General features: G+C 53.1%; 1 protein-coding gene across 3 annotated transcripts in view; it reads left to right on the top strand.

The window, feature by feature from the left end:
• Window positions 1–3,890: 3,890 nt before the first annotated feature.
• ZSWIM4 (zinc finger SWIM-type containing 4) overlaps window positions 3,891–25,532 on the top strand; it is a 31,561-nt gene continuing 9,919 nt past the window's right edge. The window contains exons 1-10 of one of the 3 annotated variants that reach the window (XM_003941708.4): window positions 3,891–4,284; window positions 7,674–7,875; window positions 10,056–10,412; window positions 15,002–15,150; window positions 15,247–15,397; window positions 17,910–18,077; window positions 19,420–19,770; window positions 21,917–22,054; window positions 22,416–22,670; window positions 24,533–24,668. In XM_003941708.4, coding sequence (XP_003941757.2) covers window positions 4,132–4,284; window positions 7,674–7,875; window positions 10,056–10,412; window positions 15,002–15,150; window positions 15,247–15,397; window positions 17,910–18,077; window positions 19,420–19,770; window positions 21,917–22,054; window positions 22,416–22,670; window positions 24,533–24,668 — 2,060 coding nt within the window. In that variant the 5' untranslated portion in view covers window positions 3,891–4,131. Of the gene's footprint in view, window positions 4,285–7,673; window positions 7,876–10,055; window positions 10,413–15,001; window positions 15,151–15,246; window positions 15,398–17,909; window positions 18,078–19,419; window positions 19,771–21,916; window positions 22,055–22,391; window positions 22,671–24,532; window positions 24,669–25,532 lie in introns of all 3 variants that reach the window. The other 2 variants (XM_010329452.3, XM_010329451.3) reach the window with 2 other exon arrangements.

The raw sequence follows: 25,532 nt of genomic DNA, 5'->3' as shown, positions 1-25,532 counted from the left end.
AGGAAATACTAAGGGCAGCCAGAGAGAAAGGTCAGGTTACCCACAAAGGGAAGCCTATCAGACTTACAGCAGATCTCTCAGCAGAAACCCTACAAGCCAGAAGAGAGTGGGGACCAATATTCAACATCCTTAAAGAAAAGAATTTTCAACCAAGAATTTCACATCCAGCCAAACTAAGCTTCATAAGTGAAGGAAAAATAAAGTTTTTTGTGAACAAGCAAGCACTCAGAGAATTCATCACCACCAGGCCTGCTTTACAAGAGCTTCTGAAAGAACCACTACACATAGAAAGGAACAAACAGTATCAGCCTTTCTAAAAAATACCAAAAAGTAAAGAACATCAATATAATGAAGAATTTACATCAACTAAGGGGCAAAATAGCCAGCTAATATTAAATGGTAGTATTAAACTCACATATATCATTATTAATTCTAAATTTAAATTGACTAAATTCCCCAATTCAAAGACAGACAGGCAATTTGGACAAAAAACTAAAACCCATCGGTATGCTGCATCCAGACCCATCTCACATTCAAGGATACACAAAGACTCAAAACAAGGGATGGAGAGAGACTTACCAACCAACCAGAGAGCAAAAATAAATAAATAAAAAGCAGAAGTTACAATTTTTGCCTCTGATAAAATAGTATTTAAAGCAACAAAGATCAAAAGAAGCAAAGAAGGACATTATATAATGATAAAAGAATCAATGCAACAACAAGAAGAGTTAAAGGTCCTAAATATATACGCACCCAATACAGGAATACCCAGACATACAAGACTTATAAAGAGACTTAGACTCCCACACAATAACAGTGGGAGACTTCAACATTAATATTAGACAGATCAATGCGACAGAAAATTAACAATGATATCCAGGACTTGAACTCAGATCTGGAACAAGTAAACGTAATTAACATTTATAGAACTCTCCACTTTACACAAAAGATACACTCTTATCAGTACCACATCCTATCAACTTAGAAGTTTAAACGAAATGTTGGTTGGCTCCTTGTTTGTTACTCTCTTCCCTCATTTTCTTTCATGTCTCCATTATTAAGGACAATTATAGGCATACCCATATTCAGACTGCATTCTAGCCCGGGCAACAAAGCAATACCCCCATCCTCTCTCCCTCTTCCTCTTTCTCTTTCTTCCTCTTCTTTATTCTTTTTCTTATTATTCTTTTTCTCTTTAAAAAAAAAAAAATCATGCCACTGCACTCCAGCCTGAGTGACAGACTGAGACTCTGTCTCAAAAAAAAGAAAAAAGAAAGAAAGAAAGAAAGAAATACAACTTGAGTCACATATATAGTTTTATTTATTTATTTTTGAGACAGCATCTCACCGTGCTGCCCAGCCTGGTCACGAACTCCTGAGCTCAAGCACTGCGCCCACCTCAGCCTCCCAAAGTGCTGGGGTTACAGGCACCAGCCACTGTGTCCTGACACATATGGAATTTTGTTTTACTTTATTTATTTATTTGTTTGTTTTTGAGATGGAGTCTGCTGGAGTGCAGTGGCACAATCTCAGCTCACTGCAATCTCTGCCTCCCGGGTTCAAGCAATTCTCCTGCCTCAGCCTCCTGAACAGCCCTGATCAGAGGCGCACACCACCACGCCCAGCCAATTGTTGTGTTTTTAGTAGAAACAAGGTTTCCTCATGTTGTTCGGGCTGGTCTCAAACTCCTGACCTTGTGATCTGTCCTCCTTGCCTCCCAAAGTACTGAGATTACAGGCATGCGCCACCACACCCAGCTATTTCGCTTTCATTGTATTTTTTGAGAAGGTGTCTCACTTTGTGAGACTGCCCAGGCTGGAGTATAGTGGCTCAATTTGGGCTCACTGCAGCCTCTGCCCCCTGGGTTCCAGTAATTCTCCTGCCTCAGTCTCCGGGGTAGCTGGGATTACAGGCATTCAGCACCATGCCTGGCTAATTTTTGTATTTTTAGTAGAGATGGAATTTCGCCACGTTGGCCAGGCTGGTCTGGAACTCCTGACCTCAGGTGATCCACCCGCCTCAGCCTCCCAAAGTGCTGGGATTACAGGCATGAGCCACCACACCAAGCCAATTTTCTTATTTTTTAAGAGAAATGGGTTTTTGCCATTTGCTCAGGCTTGGTCTCAAACTCCTGGGCTCAAGTGATCCTCCCAACTCACCATCCCAAAGTGCTGGGATTCCAGGCGTGAGCCACCACGCTCGGCCAAAACGTTCCTAATGAAATATTTTGCCTTGTTTCCTTCCTGCTATGTCTCCGAAATCCACTCTGTATTTTACCACTCCAGCACAACCTAATTCGAGCCAGTCCCATTTCAAGGGCTCAGAGGCCACTTGTGGCCATTGGTGACCATCCTGGACAGTGCAGGTCTGCAGGGGAGTTTAATGAATCGGGCAGGGGAAGGGGTATGGGGTGTGGCTGAAGACTGGCCAGAGAGCTGAAGAGCTGTGAGGCTGAAAATTTTCTCCAGGAAAAGCTACGGATTCCATATGGATGGGCAGATATCAATGGTTTTTTTCTGCTGTGTGGATCATTTAACTGAATGAAGGCAAAGCATGAGTTGGTTGGTGTATTCAACAATTTCTAGCTTGAGCGCCTACTGTATGCCCAGTGCTAATGGAAGTGCTGTCTGTACAGCAAAGCATAAATGAGACAAGCTCCTGCTTCCTGAGGCTCATAGTGGAGAGGGAGAGACCGAAATTAAACCACCACCAAGGGGGGATCACTCGAGGTCAGGAGTTCAAGACCAGCCTGGCCAACATGAGGAAACTCCATCTCTACCAAAAATACAAAAATTAGCCGGGTGTGGTGGCGGGCGCCTGTAATTCCAGCTACTCAGGAGGCTGAAGCAGGAGAATCACTTGAAACCGGGAGGCGGAGGTTGCGGTGAGCAGAGACAGCACCACTGCATTCCAGCCTGGGTGACAGGGTGAGGCTCGGGGGAAAAAAAAAAAAAAAACCGCCGAAACAGATAAATAAATGGTAACGGAGTGAAGTATGAGGAAGGGAAAATGCAAGGTTTTCTGAGGACATTGGCAGGGAGCCGGGACAGGAACGCGTGATGGAAACCATGGCCGGCTTCCAGGGCAGAGATGGTGGCCTGGACAAGCTGAGTCAGAAAAAAATGCTCAGAGGTCCCGGGGTTTGGTAAGTGTTAGGCTGAACCTCATGGAATTGCCATGTTAACAGGCCAAAAATGGTAGAAAATCAGCAATTTCATAGGACCCAACGTGGAATCTAGGGCGTGGAAAGGAGGGGCGGGCGGGGTGCTGCTTTTGAGGCTCAAGGGATGACCTATGAATCCCCTAACCGAGCTGTTTCTGGAGAGGGGGTCCGCGGCCCTCAGGAGCTCCCCACAATGAGCCTGCGACCCCTCCGCCGCCACAGCACCAAAACTTGACCCGGTGACCAGAGAGGTTGAGTGAGTTTCTCGGGTCACACAGCTCGGAGGGACAAGGGGCTGAGCCGCTGCCAAGGGATCCCGCTGCTCCGTCTCGCTCACCGGCCGGGGTGTGTTGACTGTCCCCTCGCGGCGCCCGGAAGCGACCCTCAGTAAACAAAGCCGTGTGTGGGCGCAGCCCGAGCAGCCCCGGGCGTGCTGTCCAGCCCGAGGGAGGCGGGGGAGGAATGTTGTGAATGAACCCCGGGCCCGCCCCGAAACTCCGCATAAGGCCTGGGTCGCAGGGGTCCTCCCGCTCTGATTGGCCTCTGGCGCCCCGTGATTGACAGCGCCCCTCGCAGCGGGCTCTGGTTGGGTAAACACGAAAAGACTGGCATCACAATCATCGAGTGAGCAGCAAGGCTGGGAGACGGGTCTGGAGGCGCAACCAATGGCGAGGGAAGACCGCGGAGGCCGAGGGGGGGCCAATGGGGACGGGCGGCGGGGGCGGGACGACGGCGGAGCTAAAGCGGAGGCCGAGGCAGCTTCATTGTTGTGAAGAGTCTTAAAGGGGCCGCATCACCCGGCCGGCCCGGTGCGGGTCGGGGGTGGGTGCGGCAGGGGTCCCAGGGCGGCCGAGCGCGGAGGACGGACGGGAAGGCGGGCAGGGGGCGCGGGAGCCGGCGACGCGGAGCGGGCACTGGACTGACCCCCCCAAGAGGCCCCGCCCTGGCCCTGGCCCCGGCCCGGCCGGATGGAGCCCCCCGCGGCCAAGCGGAGCCGGGGCTGCCCTGCGGGACCCGAGGAGCGCGATGCCGGGGCCGGGGCCGCGCGTGGCCGGGGACGGCCCGAGGCACTGCTGGACCTCAGCGCCAAGCGGGTAGCCGAGAGCTGGGCCTTCGAGCAGGTGACCGCGGGGGAAGGGGGCGGGGGCAGGGACGCACCCCCAGCACCTTCCCCACCTGTCTTCTCCTCCCCAATCCCCAGAGTCCAGAGCTGCCCCCATCAGGGACACCCCCTGAGATCCCAACCCCAGGATCCTCAGTCCTGCCCCGAACACCCCCTTATCCTCCTATTTCTGTCCTTCAAGCCCGGTGACCCACCCCCATCCCTTCTCTGCCCCTCGGCGCCTCAGATCTCAAATCAGGACACTTCCTTCTTCTCCTGCCAACCTCAGGTGTCTGAGATCCGGCCCCCATGGTCCGCCTACAACCGCGTGCACCCCTCTTTTCCCACCTAATCCCCCAACGGCACCCCTCTTTTCCGATCGCATCTTTATTCCCCAGTCAGGGCACCCCGTTAAGTCTTCAGTCCTCTCTTCAGCCCTCGCTTGCGGATACCCTGTTTCCCTCCATCGTAGCCCCTAGAGACTCACACGCCCCATTCCTGTCCTCTAGATCCCTACCCTATACCCCAAATAAATAACTCCCCCATCTCTATAGATTCCAGCTCAGGACACCCCATTTTTCCCCATTCATTCCTGCCCTCAAGCCTCCAGATCTCACCTGTTCCTTAGGGACCCCTCTCTACTCCAGATCTCTCTCTCTCTCTCTCTCTCTCTCTCTCTCTCTCTCTCTCTCTCTCTCTCTCTCCTCTCCCCTCTCTCCTCTCATCTTCTTTCTCTCTCTCTTGGGACTGCCCAGCTTCTCCTGGCTTGAAGCATGGATTACTCAAGTCCCAGGGGCCCTCCTCATCCCCCACCCTCTCCTATCCTATCCCTTCCAGAGGTCGACAGCAGGGGCAGGGCCTGGGTGGTGGTCCCTGGACAGGTGCCCCTAGAACCTCTCTTCTGTGGCTTCTGGGGGCACTGCCAGGATGTCCCAGAGCGAGGACCCTTTAAGTCCCCTTTTTCAGCTTCAGTGTGGGCCCCAAGGAGCTGGATACATGGCCCAGACCTGAACAGGGAGCTCACACGGGCTCTATCCTCTGTCCAGCTCTAGGGGCTGTTCTTTCCTGCCTGGCCTCTCTGGAGTTAGGAAGTCGGCCGGGACGATGGGTTTGGGCCAAGTGTGGATGGGCAGGCTCTGATTCATGGACCGGAAAATCCCTCCTTAGTCATCTGTCAACTGTCCCCGAGGCCTGGGCTGGTCATTGGCTCTCCCACTTCCCCTAGAAACCCAGGTGGGCGTGGAGGCTGAGGGCCCCTGCCCCTCCATTGCGTGTGAGGCACACAGAATAATCTGAAAACCATCTCTAAGCCTCCCACAAACCTGCCCTGGCCAAGCCGAGCCCTTAGAGCTCTTGACCCACAGAAGCTCGTGGAATCCTCTGCAGCCCTTTGGGAGTTGTTCTCGTTCCCACTTTGAGGAAACTGGGGCACAGAGAAGTTGAGAAACTTGCCCAAGGTCACCCAGCCAGGAAATAGCAAGTCCAGATTGGAAGGCAGGCTCGACCAGCTCATCGAATTGCCCAGAGCCCACAGGGGTGGCCAGGACACCCCCCCCTCCGCCTCCTGGGGCTCCTTCCCAGGGATGGGGCATGGAAGGGAAACTGAGGAACGGCAAAGTCTGTTTTAGGAGTTGAAACAGCTCACAGCTCTGGGATCCTGAACAACTGAATTCATCTCACCTCTGATGAGTCTCAGATTCTCTCAGATTCTCAAAACAGGATCATGATTTAGTATCAATTCACCATCAGGGGTGCCCAAGCTTTAAGCTTCCCTGGGCCACATTGGAAGAAGCACTGTCTTGGGCCACGAATAAAATACACTAACACTAACAATAGCTGATGAGCTTTAAAAATTTTTTTTTTTGTTCTTGAGGAGTCTTGCTCTGTTGACCAGGCTGGAGTCTGCCTCCTGGGTTCAAGCGATTCTCCTGCCTCAGCCTCCCAAGTAGCTGGGATTACAGGCACATGCTACCATGCCTGGCTAATTTTTTGTATTTTTAATAGAGATGGGGTTTCACTATGTTGACCAGGCTGGTCTGAAATTCGTGACCTCGTGATCTACCCGCCTCAGCCTCCCAAAGTGCTGGGATTATAGGCATGAGCCACCAAGCCCCGCCAAGAAAATGTTATACTTTTTTTTTTTTTTTTTTTGAGACAGAGTCTCAGTCTGTTGCCCAGGCTGGAGTGCAGTAGCACAATCTTGGCTCACTGCAGCCTCCACCTGGGTTCAAGTGATTCTCCCGCCTCAGCCTCCTGAGTAGCTGGGATTACAGGTGTGGGCTGCCATGCCTGGCTAATTTTTGTATTTTTAGTAGAGACGGGGTTTCACCATGTTGGCCAGGCTGGTTTCAAACTCCTGACCTCAAGTGATCCACCTGCCTTGGCCTCCCAAAGTGCTGGGATTACAGGTATGAGCCACCGCGCCTGGCCGTATCTTATAAGAAAGTTTACAAATTTGCACTGGGCTGCATTCAGAGCGATCCTGGGCCAGGGCTGTGGGGCGTGGGTTGGACAAGCTCACACCGGGTGGCTGTGAGAATGTGGAGATCACATGCATAAGCGTTCAGCATAGTGTGGCTTTCTTTTCTTTTATCTTTTTAGAGATGGGGTTTCACCATGTTGGCCAGCATGGTCTCCATCTCCTGACCTCAGGTGATCCGTCCGCCTCGTTCTCCCAAAGTGCTGGGATTACAGGCATGAGCCACCGCGCCCGGCCTTTTTTTTTTTTTTTTTTTTTTTTTTTTGAGGCAGGGTCTTGCCCAGTCTCCCAGGCTAGAGCGCAGTGGCATGATCACAACTCACTTCGGCCTCCAACTCCTCTGCTTAAGCTATCCTCCCGCCTCAGCCTCCTGAGTAGCTGGGATTCCAGGCTTGCACCACCATACCTGGCAATTTTCTTTTTTTTTTTTTTTTTTTTTTTTTGAGATGGAATCTCACTCTGTCACCCAGGTTGGAGTGCAGTGATGCGATCTTGCCTCACTGCAACGTCTGCCTCCCAGATTCAAGCAATTCTCCTGCCTCAGCCTCCTGAGTAGCTGGGATTACAGGCGTGCACCACCATGCCCGGCTAATTTTTGTATTTTTCATAGAGATGGGTTTCACCATGTTGGTCAGGCTGATCTCAAACTCCTGACATCCTGATCTGCCCACCTCAGCTTCCCAAAGTACTGGGATTATAGGTGTGAGCCACTGTGGCCAGTCACCTGGCTAATTTAAATTTTCGTGTGTGTGTGTGTAGAGACAGGTGAGCCACCGTGCCCTGCCAGTGTTTTTGCAGAGATAGGAGCCTCTCTATGTTGCTCAGGCTGTTCTCAAGCTCCTGATCTCAAGCGATTCTCCCGCCTCAGCTTCCCAAAGCACTGGGATTACATCAACCCCAGGCTCCTAACGCACTGGCCCTTCCTGCAGGTGGAGGAGCGGTTCTCCCGGGTGCCCGAGCCAGTCCAGAAGCGTATCGTGTTTTGGTCGTTTCCACGAAGTGAACGGGAAATATGTATGTACTCGTCCCTGGGTTACCCGCCCCCAGAGGGCGAGCACGACGCCCGGGTGCCCTTTACCCGGGGGCTGCACCTGCTCCAGAGCGGGGCCGTGGACCGTGTGTTGCAAGTGGGTGAGTCTTTGTCCCCCACTCCTTCCGAGGAGGCCGGGGAGGACCAGACCAGGCCTGGAAAAGGGGGAGTTGGAGGGATGCCTGGGCCAGGGGATGGGAGGTTCCAGACCTCAGGCTTAGAGACCCAGGTAGGATTATACAAGTTTTTTTGTTTTGTTTTGTTTTGTTTTGTTTTGAGACAGTCTTGCTGTGTCACCCAGGCTGGAGTGCAGTAACACAATCTCAGCTCACTGCAGCCTCCACCTCCTAGGTTCAAGTGTTTCTCCTGCCTCAGCCTCCCAAGTAGCTGGGACTACAGGTGCCTGCCACCATGCCTGGCTAGTTTTTTGTATTTTTAGTAGAGACACGGGGTTTCACCATGTTGGCCAGGCTGGTCTCGAACTCCTGGGCTCAAGCGATCCTCCTGCCTCCGCCTCCCAAAGCACTGAGATTACAGGCATGACCCATCATGACAAGCCACATAGGATCAGCTGTGAGGGCTGATCTCAGACCTCAGGCTAAGAAAACGCAAGGGCTGCAGAGACTGGGGGAGATGTAATGAGAGCAGTGGAAAGGCCTTAGACCTCAGGCAACCGGACCCAGAAGGGGACCAGTAGAGGCTGAGCCAGAAAATAAGTGAGGCCTGGGATTCCAGAGCTCCAGCAGCAGCAGGCCACTTCTCCCAGTTGGAGGCAAGGGCAGGGGCTGGGTCAGGATAACCCTCCGTGGGCTCTGTGGCACCTGAGATCCCCTCTGCTGGGACGTGGCCTGGCTGACCGCAGGCTCCCGGCAACCTCCAGCTGGTATGAGGAAGCCGTCTCCCTGCAATGACCCCTTCTGGGCCCCAGCTGCCCAACCAGTCAGATAAGCCTGGCACCCGTGCTGCCCAGGGGCCAGGGAGGGACATGAGGGAGTGAATGAGAGACCTGGCCCCTGGCTCACTTCCTCAGCCACTTGCCCCTGAGCGGCACAGGCCTTTGCCATCTTCTCGGGAAATCGAGGAGTTCCTGAAGTCCTGGCCATATTCACAGTAACCCAACGACTCAGAAAACCACCGTTGGTGTCATGGCTATGATACTATTATTCATAATGAAAATAGGAGCAAGTGTTGGGCGGGGCGTAGGTGGCTCCCGCCTGTAATTCCAGCACTTTGGGAGGCCAAGGTGGGCAGATCACAAGGTCAGGAGTTCAAGTCCAGCCTGGCCAACATGGTGAAATTCTGTTTCTACTAAAAATAGAAAAATTAGCCAGGCATGGTGGCACACACCCGTAATCCCAGCTACTCGGGAGGCTGAGGCAGGAGAATTGCTTGAACCTGGGAAGTAGAAGTTGCAGTGAGCCAAGATGGTGCCACTGCATTCCAGCCTGGGTGACAGAGAAAGACTCCATCTCAGAAAAAAAAGAGCAAGTGTTTACTTAGGACTTAACTTTATATCAACAGCATGCTAAGCATTTTTTTTTTTTTTTGAGACAGAGTCTCACTCTGTCGCCCAGGCTGGAGTGCAGTGGCACAGTCTCAGCTCACTGCAACCTCTGTCTCCCGGGTTCAAGTGATTCTCCTGCCTCGACCTCCAGAGTAGCTGGGACAACAGGTGCCCGCCACCACACCTGGCTAATTTTTTTTTTTGTATTTTTAGTAGAGACGGGGTTTCACCATGTTGGCCAGGCTGGTCTCAAACTCCTGACCTCACGATCCTCCCACCTCAGCCTCCCAAAGTGCTGGGATTACAGGTGTGAGCCACTGCGCCCAGCCTAATTTTTCTATTTTTAGTAGAGATGGGGTTTCTCCATGTTGGTCAGGCTGCTTTCGAACTCCTGACCTCAGGTGATCGACCCGCCTCGGCCACCCAAAGTAACAGGAATACAGGCATGAGCCACCATGCCCGGCCGTCTCTTCTAAAAATACAAAAATTAGCTGGTGTGCTGGCGGCGCTTGTAATTCCAGTTACTCAGGAGGCTGAAGCGGAAGAATCTCTTGAACCTGAGAGGCAGAGGTTGCAGTGAGCCAAGGTCGCACTGCTGCACTCCTGCCTAGGCAACAGAAGGAGACTTTGTCTCAAAAAAAAAAAAAAAAACGCAGAGGGAGTGAAGTGACTTACACTAGGTTGCTCAACTGGGCTTTGCAAATGGGTCTTGCTGTGCACCACAGACACTGCCTGTCTCGGGATGACACAGACAGGACAGTTTGGCTTTGATCTTAGGATTCCACCTGAGCGGAAACATCCGCGAGCCGGGGGGGCCTGGAGAGCCCGAACGCCTCTACCACGTCTCCATCAGCTTCGATCGCTGCAAGATCACCTCTGTGAGCTGCGGCTGTGACAACCGCGACCTCTTCTACTGCGCGCACGTGGTGGCCCTGTCCCTGCACCGCATCCGGCACGCCCGCCAGGTGGAGCTACGGCTGCCCATCTCAGAAACGCTCTCCCAGATGAACCGGGACCAGCTGCAGAAGTTCGTGCAGTACCTCATCAGCGCTCACCACACTGAGGTGCTGCCCACCGCCCAGCGCTTGGCGGATGAGATCCTCCTGCTGGGCTCGGAGATCAATTTGGTGCATGGTAAGGGCACTCCACCCCGGGGGTCCAGTGGGGAGAGGACGCCCCAGCACATAGCCACGCCACTTGCTGAGTGTCCTGCATGGGTCACTGAATGAGGGGAAATTGGGTGGGGGCGGAATGGCAGAAAAACGAGCCATAGCCTGTGTCATCTGAAGTCACCACCTAGCGAATGGCAGATCCCAGATATCATGTGGCCACAGGACAGATGAGTAGGCGCGAATCAGCCTGCCGGCAGAGGGCGAGGGCGGGAGGGGAGAGCCTGCATTAGAGGGCAAGTGGGAGGTCCGGCCCCAGGGCTGGGGGGGTCCATCTGGAGCAGCCTGGGTGTGGAAGGAGGAGGGCGTGAAGGTAACGTGGGACATTTGTGGGTGTCAGAGGTGTTATGGGTGAGGGGATACACAGGAGGGGTGGTGAGGATTGGGAGGGTTTGGGGGGCTCTGAGCGGCTTGCATTGTCTATCTAGGATGGGGGAAGATGAGTAGTGGGTGGAGGCAGACGTGGATGATGGAGGGTGATGCTGGGTGGGCATAGAAAGTGTTCGTGGTTGGCCGGGCACAGTGACTCACACCTGTAATCCCAGCACTTTGGGAGGCCGAGGTGGGCAGATCAGTTGAGGTCAGGAGTTCGAGACCAGCCCAGCCAACATGGCAAAACCCTGTCTCTACTAAAATACAAAAATTAGCCCAGCATGGCGGGGGGCGCCTGTAGTTCCAGCTACTCAGGAGGCTGAGGTGGGAGAGTCGCTTGAACCCAGGAGGTAGAGGTTGCAGTGAATCGAGATTGCACCACTGCACTCCAGCCTGGGAGACAGAGTAAGACCCTGTCTCCGAAAAAAAAGAAAAAAAAAAAGTGTTCACAATCAGGCACTGGGGGCAACTGATGGTGTGGGAAAATGAATGGGGTGGGTGAGATTATTTTGTTTTATTTTTAACAGTCTTCCTCTGTCACGCAAGCTGGAGTGCAGTGGAGAGATCTCAGCTCACTGCAACCTTTGCCTCCTGGGTTCAAGAAATTCTCTTGTCTCAGCCCCCCAAGTAGCTGGGATGACAGACACATGCCATCATGCTGGCTAGTTTTTGTATTTTTGTAGAGACAGGGTTTCACCATGATGGCCAGGCTGGTCTTGAACTCCTGACCTCACGTGATTCACCTGCCTCAGCCTCCCAAAGTGCTGGGATTACAGGCGTGAGCCACCGAGCCTGGCCTGGATGGGGTATTAAGTATGCCATTAGGTGAATAGGAATTAGAAGCTGGGTTTCGTGACTCAGGCCTTTATTTCCAGCATTTTGGGAGGCTGAGGGAGGATCACTTGAAACCAGCAGTTCAAGACCAGCCTGGGCAACATAGTGAGACCTCCTCTCTACAAAAAATAAACAAACAGAAGTAGCTGGGCGTAGTGGCACATGCCTGTATGTAGTTATTTGGGAAGCTGAGATAGGAGGATCACGAGCCTGGGAGATAAAGGATGCAGTGAGCTATGATTGCGCCACACTCCACTCCAACCTGATGACAGACTGATAACCCTGACTCAAAAAAAAAAAAAAAAGGGAAAGACGGAATTGGTGGTGATGGTGACTGGAGGTGAGGATGGGTGGCTGGCTGGGGAGGACTTTGACTAGTGAGGTTAAAGTGGACTGAGTGGTGGACAGATAAGGTTAATGAAAGGGCCCGTGGGTACATGGATTGGGAGTGAGTTGATGGACGAATGGAAGGTTCATATGTGAGGATCAGCATGGTGGGTGGGCCGAGTTGGCAGTTTGTGTAGGGTGGGTGGATGGATGGATGGATGGATGGATGGATGGCATGATGGGTGTTTTGAGAGGTACATATGAACGGATGGTTTGAGGATGAATGGTTGGTTTGATGGAAGAATAGAGAGTTAGGGTTAGTTGTTGGGTGGGTGGAGAGTGTACTTTGTGTCAGTCGATGGATGAATGGGAGGTGGGTATCGTGAGTGGCTAGTTCCCGTGGACCGGAAAGATAAAAGGAGTGAGTGGACACGTGGATCAATAAGGTGAGTACATACATGGGTAGGGGTGGGAATTATGAGTAGGATGGATGATGGACTAATGGGGCAGGTGGTTCTGTAAGGGGTATGAGTGTGTGGATGAACTGATATGGAGGACATGGGCAGGTAGAGAGAGACTGGCATGACTTGAGTGGGGTGGATGAGTGGGTGGTGCTTCAGGTGAGACAGATGGATGAGTAAACAGATGGGTGGGTGTTGTTTTAAGTCGGATGGGTAAATGGATGGTGGATGGGTAGATGGACAGATGTGTAGTGTTTCAAATAGATGAAAGGATTGGATGGATAAGTAAATGGATGAACGAATAAATTGATGAATGAGCTGGTGGTGTTTTGGGCAAGACGGATGGATGGATGGATGGATAGATGCATGGATGGATGGATGCACTGATGGATGCATGGATGGATGCAATGGATGGATGGATGGATACACTGATGGATGGATGCATGGATGGATGCAATGGATGGATGGATGGATGGATGGATGGATAGATACACTGATGGATGGATGCATGGATGGATGGATGGATGGATACATGGATGGATAGATGCATGGATGGATGGATGCACTGATGGATGCATAGATGCATGGATGGATGCAATGGATGGATGCATGGATGGATGGATGCACTGATGGATGCATGGATGGATGCAATGAATGGATGGATACACTGATGGATGGATGCATGGATGGATGCAGTGGATGGATGGATGGATGGATGGATGGATGGATGGATGGATAGATGCATGGATGGATGGATGCACTGATGGATGCATAGATGCATGGATGGATGGATACATGGATGGATAGATGCATGGATGTATGGATGGATGCATGCATGGATGGATGGATGCATAGATGCATGGATGGATGCATAGATGCATGGATGAATGCAATGGATGGATGGATGCATGCATGGATAGATGGATGGATGCATAGATGCATGGGTGGATGCATAGATGCATGGATGGATGCATAGATGCATGGATGAATGCAATGGATGGATGCATGGGTGAATGCATGGATGGATGGATGGATGCATGGAAAGATGCATGGATGGTTGGATGGATGGGTGGATGGGTGGTTGGATGGGTGGATGGATGGTTGGATGGGTGGGTGGATGGATGGTTGGATGGCTGGGTAGATGGGTGGGTGGACGGATGGTTGGATGGATGGTTGGATGGGTGGATGGATGGGTGAGTAGATGGGTGGGTGGGTGGGTGAATGAATAGATGGGTGTGTGGTTACGTTGTGTTTCAGGTGAGATAGATGAATGGATTGGATGGATGTTGTATTAGTCTGTTCTCACCTGCCATAAAGACATACCTGAAACTGGGTAATTATAAAGAAAACAGGTTTAGTTGGCTCACGGTTCTGGGGCTACACAGGCATCTGCATCTGGGGAGGCCTCAGGAAACTTAGTCATGGCAGAAGGCCAAAGAGAAGCTAATACATCGCATGGCTGGCAGGAGAGAGAGGGCAAAGGGGGAGATGCTATGCCCTTTCAAACAACCAGATTTCATGAGAACTCTATCATGAGGCAGCACTAAGGGGATGGTGCTAAACCATTAGAAACCATCCCGATGATCCAATCACCTCCCTCCAGACCCCACTTCCAACACTGGGGATCGTAATTCAATGTGAGATTTGGGTGGAGACATAGAGCTAAACCGTATCAGATGACCAAGTGGATGAATGAGCAGAGGGATGAATGAGCTAGTCATGTTTAGGACAAGATGGATGGACAGATGGAGGGAGGGATGGATGGATAAATAGATAAACAGATGGCCAGGTGGGATGGACAAGCAGATGGGTCGGTGGTGTTTAGGTGGGACGGATGGAACTTTGGAATGGGTTGGGTGACCTGGAAGAATAGATGGGTGGGCCAGGCGCAGTGGCTCACACCTGTAATCCCAGCACTTTGGGAAGCCAAAATGCGCGGATCACCGGAGGTCAGGAGTTCGAGACCAGCCTGACCCACACAGTGAAACCCTGTCTTTACTAAAAATACAAAAAAGGTAGCTGGGTGTGGGCCAGGTGCAGTGGCTCACACCTGTAATCCCAGCACTTTGGGAGGCTGAGGCGGGTGGATCACAAGGTCAGGAAATCAAGACCCTCCTGGCCAACATGGTGAAACCCCGTCTCTACTAAAATACAAAAAAATTAGCCAGGCATGGTGGCAAGCGCCTATAATCCCAGCTACTCGGGAAGCTGAGGCAGGGGAATTGTGTGAACCCAGGCGGCGGAGGTTGCAGTGAGCCGAGATCGCGCCACTACACTCCGGCTTGGTAACAGAGCAAGACTCTGTCTTAAAAAAAAAAAAAAAAAAAAAAAAATTGGCCGGGTGTGGTGGCGTGTGCCTGTAATCCCAGCTACTGGGGAAGCTGAGGCAGGAGAATCGCTTGAACCCGGGAGGTGGAGGTTGCAGTGAACGAAGATGGCGCCACTGCACTCCGGCCTGGGCAAGAAAAGCCAAACTCTTGGGGGATAAAAAAAAAGAATGGACGCTATCTCTCCCCAGCCCAACCTCAGCCCCAGCCTCAGCTTCCTTTCCTCCGTGCAGGCGCCCCAGACCCCACCGCAGGCGCAGGAATCGAAGACGCCAACTGCTGGCACCTGGACGAGGAGCAGATCCAGGAGCAGGTGAAGCAGCTGCTGTCCAACGGCGGCTACTACGGGGCCAGCCAGCAGCTGCGCTCTATGTTCAGCAAGGTGCTGTGCGGGCCTGTGCGGGCCAGTGGGGGACGTGGGGTGCAGAAGGCCCCGCGGGCACCCCACCCCTTCCTCACCACCCTGTCCCCGGCGCAGGTGCGGGAGATGCTGCGAATGCGGGACTCCAACGGGGCGCGCATGCTGATCCTCATGACCGAGCAATTCCTGCAGGACCCACGCCTGGCCCTGTGGCGGCAACAGGGCACTGGCATGACGGACAAGTGCAGGCAGCTCTGGGACGAGCTGGGTGAGGCCTGAACCCCGGTGCGTGGTGGACACCGGGACTTCAGCTCCCATGGGGGCTGGCTCACTCCGAGATTAGGGTCTGTCCCCTGAATCCTCCCTCCATTCATTTGGCAAACATTTATGAGCGCCTCTAATGTGCCAGCCATGGTACTGGGCACTGGTGGTCCCACAGAGAATGAGACACACAGAAATCCAGTTCACAGGAAACACATCTGACAGGAAGCACAGGCAATCAAATGTCATTGGCCCACGAGCTGAGTCACATGTACACACGTTTTCTTTTTCTTTTTTGAGACAGCGTCTCACTCTGTTGCCCAGGCTGGAATGCAGTGGCACGATCTCGGCTCCCTGCAATCTCTGCCTCTTGGGCTCTAAGTGATCCTATACTGCAACCTCCCAAGTAGCTCAGACTACAGGCACCCACCACCACATCCCGCTAATTTTTAAGTTTTTCAAGACATAGGGGCTCACTATATTGCCAAGGCTGGTCTTGAACTCTTGGGCCCAAGCAATCCTCTCGCTCCGGCCTCCCAAAGTGCTAGGGTGACATGTATGAGTCACCACGCCCAGCCCACGTTTTGTTTTTTTCTCTTTTCTTTTTGTTTTGTTTTGTTTTGTTTTTTGAGATGGTGTTATGCCCTTGTTGCCCAGGCTAGAGTGCAATGGCACAATCTCAGCTCACCACAACCTCCACCTCCTGGGTTCAAGCTATCCTCCTGCCTCAGCCTCCCAAGTAGCTGGGATTGTAGGCATGCACCACCATGCCCAGCTAATTTTGTATTTTTAGTAGAGACAGGGTTTCTCCAAGTTGATCAGGCTGGTCTTGAACTCCCGACCTCAGGTGATCTGCCTGCCTCAGTCTTCAAAGGTGCTGGGATTACAGGTGTGAGCCACCACGCCTGGCCCCACCCACATGTTTTCTTTCTTTTTTTTTTCTTTTTTTTAGAGCCGTGATCTCACTGTGTGCCCAGGCTGAAGTGCAGTGGCACAATCATGGCTCACTGTACCCTCAAATTCTTGAGCTCAAGTGAACCTCTGGCCTTGGCCACCAAAAGTGCTGAGATGACAGACATGAGCCACTGCACCAAGACACATGTTTTCTATAACAGCCACAGAGTTAATGTTATTCAGCCCTGCAGGCCATTTGGTCTCTGTCATGATGACCTAACTCTGTCCATTATAATAGAAAAAGCAGCCACAGACATATATACCAAATGGGCACAGTAGCATTCCAATAAAACTTTATTTAATACCTGGGAGGCCAGGCGCAGAGGCTCACAATTGTAATCCCAGCACTTTGGGGGCTAAGGTAGGGGGATCACTTGGGCCCCGGAGGTCGAGGCTGCAGTGAGCCATGATCGCCACTACACTCCAGCCCAGGAAACAGAGCAAGACCCTGTCTCAACAAACAACAAAAAAAGGTGTTTGGCACCGTGCCGGGCACATGTACGACCAACTACTTGGAAGGCTGAGGCAGGAGGATCACTTGAGCCCAGGAGTTCGAGTCCAGCTTGGACAACATAGTGAGACCCTGTCTCAAAATTCTTTTAAACTCTGCTTATTTGTGGATACTTATGTATTTATTTGAATTTTACATTATTTCTACAAGTTGCAAAATACTCTTTCTTTTGGTTTTATTTCCCAATTATTTAAAAATGGAAAAACAGGCCGGGCGCAGTGGCTCACACCTGTAATCCCAGCACTCTGAGAGGCCGAGGTGGGCAGATCGCCTGAGGTCAGGAGTTTGAGACCAGCCTGACCAATATGGAGAAACCCCATCTCAGGTGCCTGCCACCATGCCCAGCTAATTTTTGGGTTTTGTTTGTTTGTTTGTTTGTTTTTATTAAAGAGGGGTTTTACCATGTTGGCCAGGCTTTTTTTTTTTTTTTTTTTTTTGAGACGGAGTTTCGCTCTTGTTACCCAGGCTGGAGTGCAATGGCGCGATCTTGGCTCACCGCAACCTCCTGGGTTCAGGCAATTCTCCTGCCTCAGCCTCCTGAGTAGCTGGGATTACAGGCACGCACCACCATGCCCAGCTAATTTTTTTTATTTTTAGTAGAGACGGGGTTTCACCATGTTGACCAGGATGGTCTCTATCTCTTGACCTCGTGATCCACCCGCCTCGGCCTCCCAAAGTGCTGGGATTACAGGCTTGAGCCACTGCGCCCGGCCCTTTTTTTTCATATTTTTAATAGAGACAGGGTTTCACCGCATTGGCCAGGCTGGTCTGAAACTCCTGACCTCACGTAATCCGCCTGCCTCAGCCTCCATAAGTGCTGGGATTACAGGTATGAGCCACCGCGCCTGGCCCTCTAATCCCAGCAGAGTCGTGTTACGTTTCTGTGCCCTAGTTTGCTTGCCTGTAAGGTGCAAAAGCTATGCGTTGCAACTTCTGAGGGCCAAGGTAAAGGGTTAGCAGATCATCACCTGGCACAGAGTGGGTGCTGTGGAAGTGTGTGCTGCTGCTGCTGCCACTGTTGACAGGAATACTGAGGCTGCCCCTGCCTCCTCAGGGGCCCTGTGGGTTTGCGTCGTCCTGAGCCCCCACTGCAAACCAGAGGAAAGGGCGGGCTGGCTCCAGCTGCTCAGCAGGTGGGACAAGCTCGACGTGTGTCCACTGGAAGAGGGCAACTACTCCTTCGACGGCTCCAGCCTGCAGCCCACCGTGGCCCCCAGCCCAGGTAGGAGAGAAGGGTCTTTACCATGTACCCCCAAAACTATCACCACTAACTATGGCCCCACTTCCCATCATGGTGCTCTTCCCAGGAGAGAGAGGGAATGGGGCAGAGCAATGTGGACGCCAGTCCTTGGCTGTTCTCCCAGGACTAATCTCAACTTGTCCAGCCCAAAGAGAGTGAGTGCTGAGGGCAGGAGCAATGGCAGCCCAAGTGGGCAAGTGAAGTAAAATACTTAAAGCACCTGTGGTCCTGGGCTGGTCTCCTGGCTTGGCCTCTTACTAGCTTTGGGAGCAAAGAGGGTGAGAGAGGAGAAAAGACAGGAGGAATCAAACAGAAGGGGAAAGTGAGATGCGGAGGAGGGAGAGACAAGTGAAGAGAGGCAGAGATGGATGGAGAGAGGAAGAGAGGCAGAGAAGACAGGAGGGAAGAGAGAGAGAGGTTGAGGAGGGAGGGAAAGAAAAATAGCAAGCACAGGCCGGGCGTGTAATCACGCCTGTAATCCCAGCACTTTGGGAGGCAAAGAGGGGCAGATTGCTTAAGGCCAGGAGTGCAAGACCAGCCAGAGCAACATGGTGAGACCTCGTCTCTACAAAAAACACAAAAATTAGCCACGTGCAGTGGCACGCGCCTGGAGTCCCAGACAAGAGGCTGAGGCGGGAGAATCACTTGAGCCTGGGAGGCAGAGGTTGCAGTGAGCAGAGTTCGCACCACTGCACTCCAGACTGGGCGACAGAGCGACACCCTGTCTCAAAAAAAAAAAGAAAAGAAAAATAGCAAGTAGGAAGAGAAAGCCGAGCAGGCAGGCAGTTGCTCAGCCTCACTGCTTTGCATCCATACGATGGGGCTGTCATAGCCCCAACACATACGCACGTCCTTTTTGTTGGTTGGTTGGTTTGAGACAGTCTTGCTCTGTCACCCAAGCTGGAGTGCAGCGACGCGATCTTGGCTCACTGCAACCGCCACCTCCCGGGTTCAGGAGATTCTCATGCCTCAGCCTCCTGAGCAGCTGGGACTACAGACCTGCACCACCACTCCGGGGTTAATTTTAGTAGATGGGGTGTCACCATGTTGGCCAGGCTGGTCTCGAACTCCTGGCTTCATGTGATCCTCCCACCTTGGCCTCCCAAAGTGCTGGGATTACAGGCGTGAGCCACCATGCCCAGCCCATGCAGCCATCTTTGAAGTTCTTTGAAGGTATCTTTCAAGGACTGGGAGATGAAGTATGCCCAGAGCTTTGCCCAGGCCTGACCCCAAGTTGGCACGTGGTGGGGCAAGCTGGCCATGGCTCGACGGCTCTAGGGACCCCCCTCCCCGCCACTGGGCCATGTTGGGTGCCTCTCTACAGGCTCGGAGGAAGAGGAAGCGGTGGCAGCCACCAGTCCCCGCTACACGGTGTTTGGCCGCGCCTTGCTGGCTGGAGAGCTGCACTGGAATGACGCCCACCTGCAGAGGATCCTGGCCAGTGACTCCTACAGCTCCAGCCTCACAGGCAGTGTGGGTGGGGACAAACCGACTTTCGACCCCCAGGGCCGCCCACTCTGGCTGGGAGAACCTTTCCCCACCGCCTGCGCCCGTGTGGACACCCTGCGTGCCCATGGATACCCCCGCCAGGCCCTGCGGCTGGCAAGCGCCATCGTCAACACGCTCCGATTGCAGCAGCGGCATCAGCTAGAGAGCTACAAGCAGCAGAAAAAAGGTGAGCACGAATACGGTCCGCCTCAACCATGCACGGGGACTCGCACCTGTGATCCCAGCTCACTGGGAGGCCGAGGTGGGAGGATCGCTTGAGGCACCAGTTCAACATCAGCCTGGGCAACATAGTTAGACACTGTCTTTACAAAAATTTTTTTAAAAAAATTAGCTGGGTGTGGTGGCTCACACCTGTAGTCCCAGCTACTCTGGAGGCTGAGGCAGGAGGATCACTTGAGCCCAGGAGTTCAAGGCTGCAGTGAGCTATAATTGTGCCACTGCACCCTAACCTGGGTGACAGAACAAGACCTCATCTCTTAAAAAATAGTTAATTAGGCCAGATGTGGTGGCTCATGCCTATAATCCCAGCCCTTTGGGAGCCCGAGGCAGGTGGATCATGAGGTCAGAAGTTTGAGACCAGCTTGACCAACATAGTGAAACCCCATCTCTACTAAAATACAAAAATTAGCCGAGCGTGGTGGCACGTACCTATAATCCCAGCTACTCAGGAAGCTGAGGCAGGAGAATCGCTTGAACCCTGGAAGCAGAGGTTGCAGTGAGCCGAGATTGCACTACTGCACTCTAGCATGGGTGACAGAGCGACAGTCTGTCTCAAAAAAATAAATAAATAAATAACTGAAAAATAGAGACAGGCATGGTGGCTCACACCTATAGTCCCAGCACTTTGAGAGACCAAGGCTAGACCCAGCATTTTGGGAGGCTAAAGCAGGCAGATCATGTGAGGTCAGGAGTTCGAGACCAGCCTGGCCAACAGGGTGAAACCTGGTCTCTACTGAAAAAACATTTTTTTTTGTAAGACAGAGTCTCACTCTGTCAGCCAGCCTGGAGTGCAATGGCGTGGACTCAGCTCACTGCAACATCCACCTCCCAGGTTGAAGCCTCACCCTCAGCTGGAACTACAAGCGAGTGCCACCATGCCAGCTAATTTTTGTATTTTTAGTAGAGATGGGGTTTCACTATGTTGGCCAGGCTGGTCTCGAACTCCTGACCTTGTGATCCCCCTGCCTCAGCCTCCCAAAGTGCTGCAATTACAGTTGTAAGCCACGGTGCCCGGCCTACTGAAAATATTTTTAAAATTAGCCAGGCATGGTGGTGTGCACCTGTATTCCCAGCTACCAGGGAGGCTGAGGCATGAGAATTGCTTGAATTCGGGAGGCAGAGGTTGTAGTGAATTGAGATTGTGCCGCTGCACTCCAGCCTGGGTGACAGAGCTAGACTCTGTCTCAAAAAATTAAAAAAAAAAAAAAAAAAAAAAAAAGGCCGGGCGCGGTGGCTCAAGCCTGTAATCCCAGCACTTTGGGAGGCTGAGGCGGGTGTATCACGAGGTCGAGAGATCGAGACCGTCCTGGTCAACATGGTGAAACCCTGTCTCTACTAAAAGTGCAAAAAACTAGCTGGGCATGGTGGCGTGTGCCTGTAATCCCACCCACTCAGGAGGCTGAGGCAGGAGAATTGCCTGAACCCAGGAGGCGGAGGTTGCGGTGAGCCGAGATCGCGCCATTGCACTCCAGCCTGGGTAACAAGAGGGAAACTCTGTCTCAAAAAAAAAAAAAAAAAAAAAAAGTGTCGGGGAGAGAGAAGAGGAAAGAAAGAGAGGTGGGGGAGGGAGTGAGGGAGGGAGAGAGAGAGGTGGAGGGAGAGAGAGGAAGGAAGGAGGGAGGGAGGGATGGAGGGAGGAAAGACGCCTTCAGATGGAACAGGTCACTGGTTAGGGAAAAACTTCATACGGGTCCTTGGGGGCCCTAAAGACTATTGGAGCTTCATCTTCCAAGCGGTGGAGAGGGATTAAGGGCAATGAGGAGCGAAGGGCACTTTGATTGGGTGTTTTAGAAGCATCCAGTGGCCAGGCATGGTGGCTCACACCTGTAATCCCTTTGGGATGATGAAGCAAGCGGATCACTTGAGGCTACAGTGAGCTACGACTGACCCACTGCACTCCAGCCTGGGCAGTAGAGCCAGACCCCACCTCAAAAAAAAAAAAAAAAAAAAAGATGAAGGTGACCATTGGGTGGGCAGGTGGTGGGCATTACGGGGCTAGGCTGGGTGGCAGGTAGGTCAACAAGAGGCATCCCCCTCCCTGCCAGAGGCTTGGGCAGGTGTGTGGGCATTGAGCCCCCTCTTTCCACCTGCAGAGCTGCTCCAGAAAGGCTCCACCTGCATCACCAACACGGAAGGATGGGTGGGGCACCCCCTGGACCCCATTGGCTGCCTCTGCAGGGCACTCCTGGAGGCCTGTCGCATGGAGGAGGAGACCCTTACCCTTTACTCAGGTACATGGGGGACTCTTGCAGGAGGTGAGACAATCCCCGCCTCATGGGCCGCGCTCCCTGGCCCAGTACCCCTATTAAGTAGCCCCCAGACTCTCACCCTTGGCCGTGCCTCGACCCTCGGCTACCTCCCCTGGCCAGTGCCACGAGCCCATGGGCTTAGCTTCTCCCGAAAGCGAGGCCACCACAGGCCTAGCTGCTGCTAGAAGGTGCCCCCCTCCCCCCCAACTCCGTGAGTGCTGGGAGCTTCCAGACTCCCTCTGAAGCCCACCCTGCGCCCAAGTCTCCATGCTCGGGGCCAAGGGCTCCAGGAGTCTTAGGGAAGGGGATCCGTTTCCAGCAGCCCCGGCCCCGTCTCCCCCAGACACAAGCCCCGAGAAGCGGAAGGTGGCCTACCAGCACGTGCCTGTGCCCGGGAGCCCTGGAGAGTCCTACTTGGTGGTGGCGCTGGAGGTGGTACTGCTGGGGCTGGGGCAGCAGCGGGCCCTGCCAGAGGGGCTGTACGCCCAGGACAAGGTGGTTCGCAACGAGGAGCAGCTGCTGGCCCTGCTGGAGGAGGTGCAGTTGGATGAGCGGCTGGTGCAAGTGCTGCGCAAGCAGGCGGGGCTGCTGCTGGAAGGTGAGGCCCGCCCCTAGGCCTGGCTGCTCCTGAAAGGTAGGGTCCTGCCCCTGCCCCTGCAGCGGCCTGGTTGCTGCAGGATGGGAGGCCCCGCCCCGTCCCCGCCCCTAGCCCCACCTCCTGGTCCAGACGGTCCACTCGTACCTCGGCAGTTCCTAAAAGGAGAGATCGCCGGGCGCGATGGCCCACTGCTGTAATCCCAGCTCTTAGGGAGGCAGAGGCGAGAGGATAGCTTGAGCCCAGAAGTTCGAGACCTGCCTGGGCAATATAGCGAGACCCCGTTCTCCACAAAAAAAGAAAAAAAGAAAAAGGCCCCAAAAAAGGAGAGCTCCAGCTATTGTTACCGCTCCCTAGTGCCTGCTGCCCCCCAGTAACTGCTGCGTGTGGTGAGGCCACGCCCCCTTACCTCCCGAGAGCCAATGAGCCAAGTGGCTGATGATAAAGCCAGGGCGTCCCACCTTCATCCGCAACTTATGCACCGCCCCTGGCTGGTCCTGCGCCTCATTGGCCCCGCCCATGCCCTGGCTCTATTGGCCTGTGTGTTATCAGGCTCCGCCCCCTTAGCGCTGCAGGGAGCCGCTTGGTCCTGCCCCTTCCAGGCTCTCTTTGATAATTGGACTTGGTTTTGGCCATTGGTTCCGCTCCCCAAGGCAGGTGCAGCCTCCACCCACCATCCCCACATTGCATCCTCTGGCCTCACCTCGCATTTGAGTCTTGCTCCACACCTGGGAGTGTGCCTGGAGTCTCTTGTTTTCTATTCTTTTTTTTTTTTCTCTTTTTTTTTTTTTTGACAGAGTTTTTGCTCTGTCGCCCAGGCAGGAGTGCAGTGACTGGACCTTCGCTCACTGCAACTCCTGCCTCCCAGGTTCAAGGGATTCTCCTGCCTCAGCCTCCGGAGAAACTGGGACTACAGGCATGCACCACCACACCCAGCTAACTTTTTGTATTTTTAGTAGAGACCGGGTTTCACCATATTGGCCAGGCTGGTCTCGAACTCCTAACCTCAGGTGATCCGTCTGCCTCAGCCTCCCTAAGTGCTGGGATTACAGGTGTGAGTCACCGTGCCCAGCTAATGTTTGTACTTTTATTTATTTTTTAAAAAAATTTTGTTTGAGATAGGGGTTTCACCTTGTTGGTCAGGGTGGTTTCGAACTCCTGACCTCAGGTGATCCACACACCTTGGCCTCCCAAAGTGCTAGGATGACAGGCGTGAGCCACCATGCCCAGCCTATTTTTATTTTTTGAGACAGAGTATTGCTCTTGTTGCCCAGGCTAGAGTGCAATGGCATGATCTCGGCTCACCACAAACTCTGCCTCCCAGGTTCCAGCAATTCTCCTGCCCCAGCCTCAGGAGTAGCTGGGACTACAGAGCATATGCCACCACTCCTGGCTAATTTTTTGTATTTTTAGTAAAGACAGGCTTTCTCCATATTAGACAGGCTGCTCTCGAACTCCCGACCTTAGGTGTTCCACCCGCCTCGGCCTCCCAAAGTGCTGGAATTATAGGCGTGAGCCACCACACCCAGCTAATTTTTGTATTTTTGATAGAGACACGGTTTCCCCACGCTGGCCAGGCTGTTCTTGAACTCCTGAACTCAAGTGACATGCCCACCTCAGCCTCCCAAAGTGCTGGGATTACTGAGCCATCCTGAGGCCATTACCTGGCCTCCTCTGTTCTTTGGATTACCCAGTGCTTGTCTCAGTCTCAGCCCTGAACCCCTTCCCCTTGGGATCTATGTAGCCACAGCCCTTCTACCCAGGGGCCAGCCCACCTTCTGCTTAAAGCCTTGGGTCTAGGGAGACATGGGGAGGGCCAGAGGTGAGCCCCGACTTGGGGGCTGAGCTCAGGCTTGTTCCTGCAGGGGGTCCCTTCAGTGGCTTCGGGGAGGTGCTGTTCCGGGAGAGCGTGCCCATGCACACCTGTGCTCGCTACCTATTTACCGCACTGCTGCCTCATGACCCCGACCTGGCCTATCGCCTGGCGCTGAGAGCCATGAGGTGAGGATAGGCGGCCAGGGTGGGGGGGCCTGGGGGACAAGGGGCGGGCATGGGAGGGGAGCTCAGAGCCCCACCCTTCCAGCCTGAACTCACAGCCTAGTTTAGCCTCCCTCACCCTGGCATTTGATGATGCTATGTGCTTTTCATTATTTTTTATGGTTTTGTTTTTTTTTTTTTTTTTTTTTTTGAGACAGACTTTTACTCTGTCGCCCTGGCTGGAGTGCACTGGTGCGATCTCGGCTCACTGCAGCCTTCGCCTCCTGGGTACAAGCAATTCTCCTGCCTCAGCCTCCCGAGCAGCTGGGATTACAGGCACGCGCCACCATGACTGGCTAATGTTTGTATTTTTAGTAGAGATGGGGTTTAACCATGTTGGTCAGGCTGGTTTCAAACTCCTGACCTCAGGTGATCCACCCGCCTCGGCCTCCCAAAGTGCTAGGATTACAGTTGTGAGCCACCTCACACAGCTGTGCTTTCTATTATTAAGTATAAATGTGTGCTTTTTTTTTTTTTTTGCGACAGGGTCTGGTTCTGTCACCCAGACCAGAGTGCAGGGGTGCTCACTGCAGCCTCTGCCTCCCAGACTCAAGCAATCCTCCCTTCTCAGGCTCCCAAGTATCTAGGACTCCAGGCATCCACAACCACACTTGGCTAATTTTTGTTTTTGTTTTTGTTTTTTGAGACCAAATTTTGCTCTTGTTGCCCAGGCTGGAGTGCAACAGCACAATCTCAGCTCACCGCAACCTCTGCTTCATAGGTTCATGCAGTTCTCCTCTTCCCGAGTAGCTGAGATTACGGGCATGTGCCACGACGCCCAGCTAATTTTGTATTTTTAGTAGAGATGGGGTTTCTCCATATTGGTCA

The sequence above is a fragment of the Saimiri boliviensis genome, chromosome 14, assembly GCF_048565385.1.
Source record: "Saimiri boliviensis isolate mSaiBol1 chromosome 14, mSaiBol1.pri, whole genome shotgun sequence".
Classification (NCBI taxonomy): domain Eukaryota; kingdom Metazoa; phylum Chordata; class Mammalia; order Primates; family Cebidae; genus Saimiri; species Saimiri boliviensis.
The sequence above is the reverse complement of the archived record's forward strand: the minus strand, read 5'-3'. Positions and strand labels throughout refer to the sequence as shown.